The sequence below is a fragment of the Cyphomyrmex costatus genome, unplaced genomic scaffold (genome assembly GCF_001594065.2).
Source record: "Cyphomyrmex costatus isolate MS0001 unplaced genomic scaffold, Ccosl1.0 scaffold124, whole genome shotgun sequence".
Lineage (NCBI taxonomy): Eukaryota > Metazoa > Arthropoda > Insecta > Hymenoptera > Formicidae > Cyphomyrmex > Cyphomyrmex costatus.
In genome coordinates, this window is record NW_017275218.1 from 385,245 (window position 1) to 398,334 (window position 13,090).

The following is a 13,090-nucleotide window of genomic DNA, read 5'->3' on the forward strand; positions in this document are numbered from 1 at the left end:
CTAATATTTGACCTAATTATCATATTGTATAAGTTTAGCATTGATTTTTGTAAACACCCTCGATATCTGACGAATATTCACCGCAGTTATAAGCAAGTATCTATGGAATGAATGCATCGATTGGAGTTTTCGTTAGGCTAGCAAATCTTTCTGGTGACGCGACCTAGAAGTTATCGTAAAAAATGACTGTTTCTTTTCCTCCTTGAGAACATAAACTGTTTTTTTTTTTTTCGGATAGCCGCCGCCTCTGTTGTCGGAAGCACCTGTCCGTCCGTGATGAAAAATTTTTCAAAGTACATTGGGTTTGATGCCCAGCGATTTTAAGCAGTGGCAAAAGGATTCGCCATATGGTAGCTTAGTCGCCGCGAGGATCGAGCAGTCGTGTCTTGGGAGGAACCGACGGTTCGGGGAACTGAAGAGCCATTTATTTGGCGTGTGCTGTATAATTAGGACTAGAGGAGACCTGGCCACACGGGAGAGCATATTGTCTATTCCTTTTTCTTTTTCTTTCCCGATCCATGTGGAAAGTTTTGGAAATATATATTATATAGGCTAGGCGCCGTGTGGTCAGCTAAATTTCAGTCAAAACTGCACTCCACTGGCCGAGAGATATTTCCTCAAATACCTGAATCGTCCAAGGAATCCTGGGAAGATACCTGTTCTAATCGACGGGGAGAGAGATAAGAAATCGAAGGCCGTACGTTTTCGAGCGAGATAGAGACGGCGCTGTATCTCCAAATCCATGTATAAGCACATTTCGCTTATCTGCGGCATTATGGGAAGAGAGTTAACGATCGTTTTGACATATATATGTCGAGGATAGCATTCGTAAAACGGTAAACAATGCGTCTAGGCTGCTGCACAATATTTAAGGAATGTAGAAAAAAAATGTATAGAGCATTACGAAAACCACGTCGTATTTCGAATATAAGAGAATCGACTAACGTATAATATTATTACAACAATTTTCCACGATATGTTCATGTTTGAAATCGGCGCACAGCCCACCCCCCAGGTGATTCACCCTCCCTCCTCCGTGTACCCCGGGATTTCACATAATTTTGGGTTTCGCCGGGTAAACGGTATCGCGTTTCTTGGGACGCACCGACGGATTGGCGCATTGTCAACCGACAGGAGCCACCTAAGGCTCTCCCAGGGTGGTTGGCAGTCTCCGATCCCTTTCTTCCTCCGCAGCGGAGCACGCGCGCGTTGCCTCCATAAAGGAGCTTTTTTTCTGTCAGAAAGACAAAAAACAAGGCACGCCGAGGTAAAAGCGGAAAAGGGGGAGCGCTCCTCCCGCTCGGGCTGCATTCCCCTTGCTTTTAGGAACGCGTGGCGTGGCACACGACGCCATTATTCTTCCACTTCGTCTTCGCTCGGGATCTCGAGGACGATCGTCTGGACGAAGAGAGAAAGGGAATACACGGCGCGCTTGTTGCTGCGACGTAGTCCGGAAAAGTTATCGTCACGTCGCGATTACCTTCGTTGGCGTTTAAAAAGTCGAACTTGACGATATCTCGCGCAGAACGGTTCCACGACGATTGTTAATATATGTCTAGTAAAAAGACCACACATTATTGCTATCAAGGCACATCAAAATCTAAAATGTTAAATTAACAACAAAATTGATCAAATAAAATATTTTTCACATACGTTATCTGATAGGCATTAAAACAGTAGCTGCGTAGCTACCCACGTAACATTTATGTAACTTATCGCATATGCGATAAATTAAATATAAGTCGACCGGGGATTATGTAAAAATAACGAAGGTCTTGCGAATTCCGTGTAAGTTTACATACTTTCATGAAAGATAAATTGTATCGGAATTAAGACACGCACGCGCCATTAGAGACGATCGCGATCATTTGTGAATGTTTACCTATTTTGTAGCGGTACTTCGGGTAGCAGAGAGCGTACAGAGAACGGGGGTTCTCGGCGTGCTTTCCCGGATCCTGACCCCAAAACAACACTCAATGCCATATAAGAAACGGAGCGTTTGCCGCCAGATTTCCTTGACGTGTTGGCACAGTTTTTCACAATGGGGCCAATGCTGCGCGGTGTAAACTTATATACGCCTGCACCGTTGTGCAACGAGAGAGCCGACGGTCCCCCTTTGGTCCTCCGCTCTAAATTCAGTGCCTACTTACCTTCCACTCGTTTCCTCCTGCAAGAGCTGAAATATAATGGTTTCTATAACAGTATCAAGCAAGAATATAGAAGTTAATATCTTGAGTTAGGACTATTCGCATTTTGAAACGCAAAAAGTGAGCGACGTGCCAGATAACCTGTTATAGTTTTAGTAGAAATCAGTTTTGTTCGAATTAAAAATAATATATGACACGTATAAAGTTTTTATAAAACAATAAACTTAATTAATATAATACTAAGATATATATTAAAGCTCCTGTTCACTTATATATTATTTAAAAGAGACAAAACAGATGCTTTCAAGATTAGCTCAATTTTTATTTAAGAGAGCACAATAAAAATTCTCTTACAATTAATATACATATGTAATAAAGATTTTTTTTTAATAAAACAACATTTGCAATCGACAGATTTATTAATTTACATTTGTTATAGCCATGATCGAAGATTACTTTGTTTTTGATTATGCATAATTAATTTCCAAGTACATGGTTATTTACTAATTAATGAAACGAAAAGAAAGTTTTCGATTATATACATATTATGTAAATCAGTTCTATCAATTGTTTTTTTTTTTTTATTAAAACGTATTTTCATTTTAATAAATTTGGCAACAATTTTTATTGTACATTTTCTCGCTTTTCAATAATCTGAGACAGTATAGGTGAGTGAAGAGAAGCCTTAACGCAACCATTATTTTACCATCTTACACTCCTCGTGACCGAATAATAAGTACCACAAGATAAATGTTATCGCAGATTATTCGAGTTTATTAGACAAAAGAATTAATAAAGGGTAAGTAAAGAGTCCGCGCAGGACTCGAGAGACTGCCGATCTATGAATTCGAGCGATTCAGCCTGACTCGATCCGCTGCATCTGCCGCACGTGCCCCCATATTACAGCATAATGTGTCACTGTGCCACGGTCGTGCCACCCCTCTCTTCAGCCCTTCAGCAATGCTCGCAGCTTCGCCCGCTGCTTGATCGCGCGTGTATGGAATCCTAGATTTTGGAAATCCGAATAGAGAGAGTACAGCTGAATGCAGGTCGCGCGCGCCGCGCCAGTCCTCCATCGGGGAGAAAACGTACCGGGGGAGGGGGGGTGGTTTTTCAGCATGCATTTTCCCCCTCCCAGGGGTGGCTGCTGCTGTCGTTCCTCGGTATTTCTCTCCACTCTGCGTTTTCTAAATCAAACGAGCGAATCCCGTGATGCAACCTCGGATGAGTCGTGGAAATACTGTCGCTTTTGTGATGCCCGCGCGGCACTCGATCCGAGTCGCGCGTGTGGCAGCACGTTGGGAAATAACGATTCCCAATGATAATCGATGTCACGCCGAAGAATCTCGATGGAAATTTCTTCCTGCGGACCACTCTGTGTTTAAATTTCAATTTATTATTAGATTTAACTAAATTTAAATGCGATTGCATTGGAATAGAATAAAATATCGCGCTGTCAAAATTTGATATGAAATATCGTGGTACAATCAAATTTCATTCGGTCTAATTTTGTCGGCGAAAGGAGAGATCCTCTTTATAAATATTCATGATACAGTTAACGATTAACCCTGCTGACGATTTCTACAAGTATCGTAAATTGTATCTATTTCAAATTCTTCACCGCATTTATCTTTCGCCGTTGTATCTTATTAAATCATTATAAATAACGAGATATGGATTATCGGGTCAAGTGCCAAATAACTGAGACTCGAGAACGATTAAACAGTGAGATTTAATAATAAAAATAGTTTGACAGAGTAGTCAATTTAATGGAACATTTCATAACTGATTACAGAAATTGTGTGATTGCAAAGATCGGGGCACGAAATATTACGGATAAACACGTACAATATTAAAGGTTCTTCTCTTCGCTTTACTGTTGTTGTCGATCATGAGAATTCAAAATTGGCAGTCAATAATAATTATTACAATTAGCGTTATTTCCTAGACGCGAATTACTTACAAAACAGTTTACATTATATATTTGTACGAACGATATTCTTCTCACTTTTTCACTCTTTCTCATTCTCACATACGCACACACGCACGCACGCACACACACTCTCTCTCTCTCTCTCTCTCTCTTCGTAATACACTTTTCTTATCTCTCTTTACTCTTTTTATAGGAATATTATTTAAAATCAGTCTTGTGGTTGAGATATATTAGGTGTACGGTGAGGTAGTGTCTGTTTCATAGTATACGTACAATGCCGCTTGATCCGCTGTTTGCGCCGTACGTTGCGTTGTCGAACGACACGTCAACTGAACTTCGCGAGAACGCGATCAAGCGGCCGCATCTCGCGCTCTTTACAGCCGTATAAAACCGATTATCATTATTATCTATTGAGACCGTGTTCCATTTTCACTTTTTAACCGTAGAGGCATAAGGTCATGCAACGTCAACTGAACTTCGCGAGAACGCGATCAAGCGGCCGCATCTCGCGCTCTTTACAGCCGTATAAAACCGATTATCATTATTATCTATTGAGACCGTGTTCCATTTTCACTTTTTAACCGTAGAGGCATAAGGTCTGAGAATTTGTACCGTGTTATATATCGTTAACGCGCGCGAGAATCCGAGACGGGGAAGGGAATTCGAGGGAGAGAAGCGGGCGGGAACGAGAGTTTATTGTCGCGCGTCGCGCAGCTTCCGGCGCGGTCGCGAAAGAGTTGGCACTCTGGTTTCGGGATATGCGGTTGTTTTGTGCGTCAATTACAAGGGGCGTCCGCACGCGCTCAGATTCCGCGCGCGCCGCGATTGGCTGTATAAAATTATATATATATAGATATAAATTTAGTTACATATAGATATAAAGAATTGTATACACGTTCTCTTATCCGAGAGCCACCGGAACATGGAGTACGGAGTGCGATTGGAGTCGCGGAAGCGCTCGGCACAGCGACTCGACATGGATAACGGAAATCGTTCGACAAAGAGTTCAACGAGCGTAACTTACGCCCTTCTATATTTTCAAAAAAAAGAAGAAGGCCAGAAAGAAATCACGCGGCAAAATGCGCGCGAAAACGAGATGTAAAAGAAGCAGCTGAATATTCAGAGTTCATTAATAAATGTCAGAGTTTAATTCGTTGAAGCGGTGTGTAACGTTTACGCGCGGGTACAAAAAAGAAAACAATCTATACCTGTTACGATAGAAGTAATCAATTGGTGTTCGTACGAGATCGTCTGGTGATTCCGTAGAATCGCTGCGGCTGTGTTGGCGCATGTAGTAAAAATTGTTTCAATTACGTATACATTCCACTGGAGCGATTTTATAAAGATTAAGTTCGCGTCCTCGTCAATCGGTCATCAGCGATGAAATTAAACAGCTGCTGTTGTAACATCACTAGTGACGGAGTGAGGGAGGGACAATTTATAAAATCATACGTAATTACGCGAGAGAGGCGCGTTTGGAATTTTTCTTTTATTCGCCAAAATAGTCGGCGATTCTGCGGAATAGCCAGGCGCATTTTGCAGGATCACCAAATTAGACGCATTTTCATCGTAACATATTGACACGCTAAAATTCGTATATAAGGAACAGATAGTCCTTTCCATTATACATATATATATATAATTTTCTCATCTCCTTTTATATATATTATATATCTATATTTTTTAAATACTTTTTTCAAGCAGTTCAAATATTCAAATGCTTTTGTATGCCCCGATCATCCGTCTTGTCGTATCTTTTAGATTGCCTTTGTCTTTCTGTTATTCTTTTGTCATAAAAATCTAGTAATATCTTATTGATAATAAGATACTTGCTATCTTTATTCCTCATGCAATATTACTTGTACACTTTGTCGTACGTTTCGGTCACCGCATCCGTACAACGTACTCCTCGTTCGAGTACTCGTCATATAATTAATACATTACAATTATTCGACACAAATATATATATGTATGTGTGTGTGTGTGTGTGTGTGTGTGTGTGTGTCGGGGGGTGTGTATGTGTATATATAATATGTATACATAGGTTTTTTGCACGTTAAGAGTAAGAGGACAACAACAATGATGATTACAGTAGGATAAGCGATAACCTTATTCATTAATCACGACGCTTAACGTGATTCTTCGTCTCGTCGATATCTCAGATATTCCCGTGACTCAGAGGTCTGCTTATGTATATAGGAAACGAAAAAGGTATAGCGGGGCCGGTGTCCAATCAGGCCCGGCAGGAACGTAAGTTTACGAACAGCGTTTCGGAACTAACAACCATTAACTAGAAATCGATATCTCTCAAGGTACTTTTGCATTCGACATCGCGTAAAGCGCGCACCGCGTCACACCGACCGAAAGTCAATAACACGCGGCTCAAGAAGATCGGTTTCGGTAACGCGGGACGCGTACGAATGTCGAACGTTAGGAACAAAACTAGGACGCGATATATCCGGTTTATTCAGTTTTGCTTCCCGATCGACAATTCGCCACCATTGCCGATTCGGAATCGACCGTCGTGCGCTGAATGGTATATCCGATGTACTTCGAGGACGCGTCAAGTATTACCTGTCTGAGCAAACTGAGGAAACTGGAGAACGTGCAGTGTGTTTTGCCTTGAACGACGCTGGAAATAACAAGCGACTAATATACCGAGCGAATAATAACGCAAATCGATAGCGCCCTAAAATCGGAGCGTATTCTAAAATATTAAGCATGGACTGAAAAGACGGCAGAATTTCGACGAGTTCAATTCTCGGTGCTCGCAAAAAAAGGAGAAGAGAATCAAAACAAGATACACTCTATGCCGATCGTCGACGCGAATCGAGCATGGAGATCGCTTTCGTATTCCCGTAAACATAACCCGCGTTTGAACTCGACGAAATTACGGTTTAACGTCGATCGCTATTCTGAAGACGCTATTCCGAGGACGTTCTCTTTCGCGTTGTGACCAAGTCACCTGTAATTGGGCCGCGTGACGAGGGAAGGTTTTTGCTCGGAGCGCTTGCGCTCTTGACAAGACAACTCTTCCTCTCGGCGCCATCCGATTAATCGCGATGTCTCTCTCGTCGCAGTCCCTATAGACTCGATATGTCGTCTCCACCGTCCGAAGACCGGTTCCTCGTCCTCGCGATTGTATTGCGAACTGATCACAAGTAAATTCGTTAAGTGATCGTCCCGTCGTGGCATCACCGCCCGTTCATCTGTCACTCCAGAGGAAGGAAAACTTCGAGGGGTTGGAACGCCGTTCCCTCTCCGCATGTATATGTACACAATAATATACTCGGGGGTTTTCGGGGTGAAATTTGCCTTTCTTTCGGGGCACGAGATCCGGGGCCCTACTGACCTCTGTCGCCTTCCGCCGCGTGCTTCACGCGGTGGTAGAAAAATGTCCCGACGCGGTGTCAATGGCAAACGGAGCACGTTCAATAGAGAGGTGACGTTTTTCATATTGTTTCGCGAGATCCGTAGAATGTAAAGCCATTGAGATTCGATTGCTACCTGACGGCTGCTTCCAGCGATTGAGTTTCAACGATACCAACCACATTCTGTGTGTGTGTGAACTCTATCCCAGAATTACGCCGAGAGATAACAATGCGTTAATCGAGCAAGCGCGTTTACGCGAACGAATCGTGGAGAAACGGTGCATTATTTCTATCTTAAAACTAATCTACGAATGAATATACTATACTAATAAAACAAATGATATTAACACGTGCTTTTGCGAAAAGAAAACTCGATCGAACGGGAAATTGTATAACATTCACTGATTATATGCACGAGACGTTCCGTACAAGGAACAGGAAGAGCAAACTGTAAATAATAATATGAAAAGCCGAACGAATAAAACAAAAATTGTGAGCAGGGGTTTAGTGCTTAAAAAGATTCAACAAGGGATTCAGAAGAAAAAAATCGCCGCGTTATATGCTTGTTGTCCCGTACAAAATGGAAGAAATATATTAGGGATAGAGATGAATATTAAATATTAGATATAAAAAGAATCTCTAAAAAGCCTAATTTTTTTACTTCTAATATTTAATATTTATTCCTGTTTCTAATATTTCTCCCATTGTGCGCAAGAACCTGTGCTTGAAAAGAAATACCAAAAAAAATGACACAACAAATGCCGCAGTGATTGATTGATTGATTCTAATGCGCTATCCAGCTCCCTTTTTTTGTATCTCTGTATAAAAGAACGTTAGGTCAAATTCTTATAAAATAGTTGAGGTGTCCCGTTAGAGAGTGTAAAAATGAGAATAAAAAGAAAAAGAGTCGGAAAGAATAAGAATGTGAAAATAAGCGTGAGTTGTAATTTTTACAACAAATATATTGCTGCGTTGATAGAAAAGTGACACAAGTTAAAAATTAGCATTTTTAAGATAATGAAAGGAAACCCTTATAAAAAGTCTAGTCTACTATATTTTTGTAGAAAAAGGACACAGCTCATGTGAACAAGTGTCACAACTCTGATAAGGGATAAAATTTACACTATACTAGGATTACAATGTCCAAATTTTAAAAACTTATGACATAGTTTTAAAGAATACATTAGAATGGAAAGTATGAAAAAAAGTAAATGTATAGAAATTGCATATTCACTATCCTGATCAAAACGTACATTTCAATTCAGAATTTTAAAAATGCAATATTATAATAAAAAGTAGCTGATTTTGAGATGTGTCACTTTTTTAGCAAGGCAGCGATATGTCTTGAAATAAAATTGAAAGAAAAGTTGATCTATCGCGCATAAAATCTCAACGTTACCTTAATATTTTGTTTAAAACAAACTCACGTGAATGTTAATTGTTATTAAACATCTCTACTTGCAAACACTGTTTTACTTGCGTGCGATTTTAAACAGTTCTTTTAGCGATTGCGAAACTAGAACATGTGTTTAAAAGTGGAAACTTTAAACTGCGAATGATGCGAATTCGGGATATACCTGCGTTCGTCTTCCTTTTCTTGCAGAATGGTTGAACAAAACGGTCGAAAGATAAACGAGGGCAATTTCGACCAAGTATTCTGAGCGAATTCGTGCAAAATGTATTATCTTTCCTCTTGTACTTTCTTTCTCTATCTTTCAGTTTTTTATTTTTCTATGAGATATAGGAGGATAACGATTTGTGTTCTGAAGCGTTCTGTAGCAAAAGGACTAACGGAGCTGGAAATCGGAACACATTTTCAATTTAAAAAATAAGTCACGGTATACAATGTAGCTCTAGGTGGCCTCGTAACTGGTCTAGATGAAGAATTATTTCACATAAATCAGATCCATATTCAGACATAAAGAAATACGTCGAGGAGTAGAGTCGGGGGTGCGCGTTGGGAAGTGGAAAAAAGTCCGGCTGCAAAATTTTTCGTCCCCAATGTCATCGCGAAACTGGTTCGTGACATTCGTGCGAACGACGTAACACGCCGGCTGTGGAAGGCAAAAAAAAAAAAAGTCCAGTACAAAAAATGCTTAGATCTCTTTGAAAGGATTTATTACGAGACCGGGTGCGCGCGTTCGAAGGCGGAAATCGGAGAAGCGGAGATCTCGATTATGCGTACATCATTCTCTACGATCAAGGCGAAACTGGAAGAGGTAATGGAAGTGGAGGTCGGTTTGAATTTTAAATCAAGCCGCTCGACGATTACAATTTTCCAGTTTGCTGAACCGCCACAGACGCGGATGACGACACTCGTCACATTATTTAAAAAAAAAAAAAAAACCGTATTTGCTGATTTTACTAATTCAAGAGCATTGACTGCGTTTAGCAGGGAAAGTACTTTTCTAACTGTTGGAAGATTCTTTAATACGATTGGTTCTTGCTCTTTTAGATTTAAATGCTCACCACTAGATCTAAATGTATAAACTAATCGTATTTATTTTACAGCAATTGTTGAGTCGTTTTTCCTGCTAAACGCAGCCAGGTACGACTGCCGTTTGATTTTGACGGTAAACAATCAGCTGTTTAAAGGGCGTCAAATGTGTTCCACGCTTCAAAATCGTTTTAGTGACTCTAATTGAAAGAGCGCCCGTTCGATCGAGACAGCGCGGCCAACAAATCTCCGGATAATCGCGAAGGGTGAGGAAAAAAAGTGTAACGGATGATGTAGTACAAATCGTATAGGATAGCGTGTAACTCGCGACGGCGCGGCGACAGTGGACTGATGGACCGTCGTCACTCTCCCCCGCTATTTTTTACTGTCAGAGGAACTTGTATACCAGTATATCCAATCCGAACAGCTATATTTTCTCCTCTCTCGTCGACGCAACGGCGCGTATACCGTTCGCTCATGAGGACGCACATATGTCCTACCTTCGTCCTCTATTATCTATCTAACTATATATCTATGTTAAGTTTTTTCATCGCCATCGGACAAACAAAAGACATTAACACAACGATCAACTAAACACGAGTCCCTCCTATTACTTAATTTTCTTTTTTCTCCTTATTCTTTTCGCCGGTTGCGAAACTATGTACACGACAAAGACTTCGCGCTTCTTCACGGAGCGTGGCGATCGTAACCAGGTAATCAAGATCTATCACGCGAGACGTATAAGGCGATGGAACCTTATACAAGAGAGAATGCCGTGTAAATAACACCCTTATTACAGTGGCCCAATGGTGTGTCGAGGACGAGTTACACGGAAAGGGCATTGTTTACGCAGTTTTCTCTACATACCGGCGTGACTTCACTAGGAGGCGTGATGATCGTTTTCTACGGCGACTTGTTGACGAGGGGTGCGGGAACGCCTCAGGAACATGGTCGCTTCGTCTTCCTCGTCATCCTCCTCCGGATTGGTCTCGTTGCTAACATCGGCGTTCAACGACGAGTTATTGCTGCCGCCAGAGTGTGACCTGCGCGAGGACGATTTGTTCATAGACAGATCCTCGGGTTCCGTTTGCACTGGCAAAACAACTGGGGGAGGATTCAGCGTCATCGAGCCAGGGTACACCGGGCCGTTTCGCTCGGGATTAATTCGTAGATGACGAGCCAGTCTGTGGATCGGCGTGATGTATTTCCTGTTGAGCGCGATTCCTTCCGGTTCCTCTTCCGGCGCCGGCTCCGCGTCGATGTCCACATCAGCATCAACATCGACGTATTCCTCCGAGTCGAGCTCGTCACTGTTCAACGACGGGGATGACTCGGCCTCGGCTGGCGGTGACTCCTGCGACGCGCCGTTACCGCACTTGTGCTGCTGCAAATGGTGCCGCCTTCTGAAACGCATTTGACAGCTCTCGCACTCGAATGGCTTCTCGTTGTTGTGTATCAGCATGTGCGCCTTCAGCTGATTCGAGTCGCTGAACCTGGACGTGCACATGTCGCAAGCGTACGGACGCTCGCCCGTGTGCACGCGTAGATGACGGCGGAGATTCGCCACCTGGACGAACTTTCGTTCGCAGAATTTGCATTTGTAAGGTTTTTCGCCCGTATGGAGCCGCATGTGCGTCTTCAGGTGATGGTCCCGGGTAAATCTGCAAAATCAAAGATCAAGGATCATTGGCCGAACTTGCCATTTTAATGAACAAACTAAAAGAATCGTACACTGAGAGAAAAGTATTGGTGACTATAATTACACACTAAAATAATTATAATCAGGAGCTCTAGTTGTTATTCTATAATGTTATGGTAATAATTATATTCATATATATACACCAAAACAGAGATGCAGGGTAAGTTCTACAAATATGTGTGGTAAATCTATATGTACCTAACGATAATTATAAGTTTCAAAATTACATTATTATATGCGATTCAAATTAGGTATAATTCTCGAGATGAGTTCTCCAACTTGATTAACCACTCGCATAATTTTTATATCAATTGTACAAATGTTCGATAATGGCCATTATGTCAATTATGTAAAATACCTCGTTATTTCTACAGGATTTGATAATAGCTTATAAAATTAATTATTAAGTTAATTTATTTTTTAGTTAGTTAAATTTAATTTAAAAGACTTTATTATCATTCTGCTGGTTTCTCATCAGTTTCAAATGCGAATAAGTTAAATTAAAAATTAATTAATTAAAAATTCAACTCTTAATATAAACAATAATCCATAATAATAAAAGGGCCAAGAAGAGTCAATTTTAATTAACTAAAAATAAAATAAAATAAAACTAATGACATATTTAATTCTAAATTAAGATTACAAGTCATATATTGAAATTAATGATTTACAAACAAATAATATTTAACTTAAAACTAACTATAATAGTGCTTAAAATTAAAATTGACAAGTATCGACTCCTAGATTGAGTCCTCTTCAGAATTCGAATCATCTTATTCGTGGATAAATATATTGTAGAAAAACATGACATTGTTAGTTGAATATTGATAATTCATAAATTAACAATATTTCTGTAAAATTAATGTAACAAAGTTGTACAATATGATATGTGAAAGTCCAAATTCAACGAAACACTTACCAACAATAGTCGCAATAAATCTAAATTAAAATAAAATCTGTCCAATATTTTGAAAGTAGTAGATGTAGATAATACACTGATATACATTAAAATATAATATAAAATATAATAAACGACACATTGTAATTTTTGAACAAAAAACAACTTGTGTACATTATATGGAGAGATGTAGTAACCATTAGAGAAAGTATCTGAACAGACTGAGCAAGGAAGACAAGTAAATTGATATTGAAAGTTTATCCTTAATTAACCATGTTAAAAATTAATATTTAACCTATCATTGTCACAATGATCTCTATCGCGCCTCACGGTTGTCACACTGGCTCAAATTGGAACTCACAGTTCCAAATCGGACCGGAAAACGCATTTTTACATTTTCCATTATAGTTCGAAACAGGTAAGAGATAAGTCAAAATGATCTGAAGCAAAAATGAAGGAATTAAATGATCTTTCGAACGGCACCATTTATTATCGGACTTTATGTACACTTTATAGAGAACAAAAACTGTAAATAGGTCCGATTTAGCTCACTTATATATATATATATATATATATATATATATATATATATATATAAACACACA

At 40.1% G+C, this 13,090-nt stretch overlaps 1 protein-coding gene across 2 annotated transcripts in view; it reads right to left on the reverse strand.

Annotated features, from left to right (window-relative positions):
• Positions 1 to 2,986: 2,986 nt before the first annotated feature.
• Positions 2,987 to 13,090, reverse strand: part of Kr (krueppel) — a 17,685-nt gene continuing 7,581 nt past the window's right edge. The window contains exons 3-5 of one of the 2 annotated variants that reach the window (XR_001940987.1): positions 10,756 to 11,549; positions 3,240 to 3,522; positions 3,126 to 3,152 (exon numbers count right to left, since the gene is read on the reverse strand). Coding sequence is in view for 1 of the 2 variants with exons in the window: in XM_018550610.1 (XP_018406112.1) it covers positions 10,769 to 11,549 (781 nt within the window). In the remaining variant the exon portion in view is untranslated. Of the gene's footprint in view, positions 3,523 to 10,755; positions 11,550 to 13,090 lie in introns of both variants that reach the window. The other variant, XM_018550610.1, reaches the window with a different exon arrangement.